The sequence below is a fragment of the Zeus faber genome (genome assembly GCF_960531495.2).
Source record: "Zeus faber genome assembly, chromosome: 18".
NCBI classification, from domain to species: domain Eukaryota; kingdom Metazoa; phylum Chordata; class Actinopteri; order Zeiformes; family Zeidae; genus Zeus; species Zeus faber.
In genome coordinates, this window is record NC_137210.1 from 19,861,341 (window position 1) to 19,864,203 (window position 2,863).

Below are 2,863 nucleotides of genomic sequence, written 5' to 3' on the forward strand. Positions count from 1 at the left end.
GGCGAGAAGCCGACACGCCATCGACATGGGAGAGAAGCCTGACGTAGAAAAGCAAAAAAACCCCCAAAAAACCCGATATTTTAACCTCTTTTAGGACGGCAGTGATCCTTTTAAGAAGTTAATGATATGTTTTGGGTTTTTTGGAGCATTTCCTTTTTTCTTTTTCTTTTCTTAGTGCTGTCACTCTTTGCTGGCATTTGGGTTTGCAATAGGCACACACGCACGCGCGCACACACACACACACACACATGCGTGCTCAACATTACACAGTTCCGTGGTTTTGAGACCCGGTTCTGCCGGGGTCAAAGACAGGTAGACAGGAGGAGAGTGGGGCTATAGTCCAATTATAGCATTAGCAAGCTGCTTTTTGAACATAACAAGATGAACGCACACACCGACACGCAGACATTTATTAAAAAGAATAAGAGATTAGCGTGCTGGGAGGTGTGTGTGCGCGCGTGTGTATGTGTGTGTGTGTGTGTGCGCGTGTTTTTGTGTGTATGTATGTGTGTGTGGGTGTGTGGGTGTGTGAGATGGGTTAATTATGTGCAGTATATAAGTGAGTGATCTGTTGTCAAGGCTTGTTAGATGTTAGAAGGCCAGAGGCAACGGAGAGAAAGGGGGGTTCGAGGGGTTAAATTCCTTCTGAATAGCGTCTGCTTTTATCTTACCTATCTATCTGTGTGTGTGTGTGTGTTTGTGTGTGCGTGCGTGCGTGCGTGCGTGTGTGTGTGAAGTCTCTTTCTTTGATAAATCGATAAACACATAATAAATTACATCTTGAAAGCGCATTTCATTCGTCAGTGGCAGTATTACTTTACTTTAGGGTTTGAATTAAACTTTTTTTTTTTTCCCCTCCCCCCTTCCCCCTTCTCCCACCCCTCTTCTTTCCGTCCTCCACACCCACCCGTCCATCCGTTCCACCCAACCCCTGCAGGCGGTGAAGCTCTACATGCGGACGGAGTGCAAGTGCCACGGGCTGTCGGGCTCGTGCACGCTGCGCACGTGCTGGAAGAAGATGCCGCACTTCCGCGAGGTGGGCGACCGGCTGCTGGAGCGCTTCAACGGCGCCTCCAAGGTGATGGGCGGCAACGACGGCAAGACGCTCATCCCCGTGGGCCAGAACATCAAGCCGCCCGACAAGCAGGACCTGATCTACTCGGCCGAGTCGCCCGACTTCTGCCTGGCCAACCGCAAGACGGGCTCGCTGGGCACCCGGGGCCGCGTGTGCAACAGCACCGCCATGGACGTCAGCGGCTGCGACCTGCTGTGCTGCGAGCGCGGCCACCGCCAGGAGACGCTGGTGTTTGAGGAGAACTGCCTCTGCCGCTTCCACTGGTGCTGCGTGGTGCAGTGCAAGAAGTGCTCCGTGCGCAAGGAGCTCAGCCTCTGCCAGTGACCGGGGCGGGACGGCCGGGAGGGTTCGCGTATATTTTTTTATATTTTATTTTATTTTATTTCTCAGATTCCGAGGACGGTGATTGAGCGTTTGCGAAAGGACGAAGAAAAAAAAAACGAAACAAAAAAAAAGCACTCGACCCCCGCCCCCAAAAAAATTAAAAACAAGACGAAAACATAAATTATTGCTCCCGGATCGGATCGGATCGAAAAACGCGAGACGATTTTTTATTATTTTTTTCCCAACGGTAAGGATGTCGCAGGAGACAAACACTCGCACGGATACGGCGGCTTTCCCCGCTCCCGTCTCCCGTAAAGTTCCTCCGGATCTTTGCTCGGGAGGAGCCGAGGGAACTGGGCCCGAACTCGATTCACAGAACGCCGCCCCATCCCTTCTCTATCCAATACCGGATCAATCGCGGGTATGGATCTGCAACACCCCCCCCCCCCCGAAAAAAAAAACAACAACCAGGAGCAGCTGTGTCCCGGTTTCCAGAGACGGAAGACATGGCATTAGTGGTTATGAACCACTTTGACCCCGCGATGCATTTTTACGACTCTCGCCAAACTTTCTTTGACACTTCCTCCTTTTTTATACAGAACTGAGCTCCAGCGAGCAGTATAATTTAGGTGCATGCGAGTGCTGTAATTTGGGCTTTTATTGCCCTGAGCGGCGGCGCATTAACGTCGGTACGAGCGCCGTTACGTAACGTGGAACCGAAACAGCTGCCGGGCGTATTAATGGCTGTCTCCTTGAACGACGTCAGGAATTAAAGTGTCCAAACGACTGAACCTGAGGAGCTGCGGCGAGGACGCCTCTTATCTCGGCCTCCCAGGAAGCAGCAGCTGCAGCGTCTCGCGGAGCACGTCGTGGAATGCCGGGCCCGGGGAACCAGCCAATCGTGCGCCGTGGACGACGAGGCCTCCGTTTGTCTCTTGTTTTTTTTGTTTTTTTTCCCCCTCGGGGGAGAAAAATATCGGGGGGTGGATCCAAAAAAACCTTAGACTCCTAGAACATTCCAGATCAGAAGTGGCCTCGGCGACTCGGCTTCTCGCTTTAATTCCTTTTCACTTTTCGTTTTTGTTTCGCTGCAACGATGGTACAACTCACTTGAGCACTCTATTAGGAACACCTCTACACCCACGTCTTCATGCAATGATCTAATCAGCTGATCCTGCGGCAGCGGTGCAACGCATAAAAATCGTGCAGATACGGGTCAGCGGCTGATCGTTGGTGCCAGACGGTTTGAGTGTTTCCGTCAGCGCTGATCCTCCCGGCATTTTCCAACAGTCTCTAGAGCCGACTCACAAACGCCGCGGGAGAACAAAAAAAACCACCCGGCGAGCGGTCAGTTCTGCGGACGGAAACGCCTCGTCGATGAGAGAGGGAGGGAGGGGGAGGGAGGTCGACGAGGAGCGGCCAGACTGGTCGGAGCTGGGAGAAAGGCTCCGGCAACGCGGGAGA

The 2,863-nt window shown here is 52.6% G+C and overlaps 1 protein-coding gene across 1 annotated transcript in view; it reads left to right on the plus strand.

Moving 5' to 3' along the window:
• wnt6b (wingless-type MMTV integration site family, member 6b) overlaps positions 1-1,399 on the plus strand; it is a gene marked incomplete at both ends in the record, with an annotated part of 27,028 nt that extends 25,629 nt beyond the window's left edge. Inside the window, one exon of the mRNA XM_080019197.1 lies at positions 938-1,399. Coding sequence (XP_079875323.1) covers positions 938-1,399 — 462 coding nt within the window. The remainder of the gene's footprint in view (positions 1-937) is intronic.
• Positions 1,400-2,863: the final 1,464 nt, after the last annotated feature.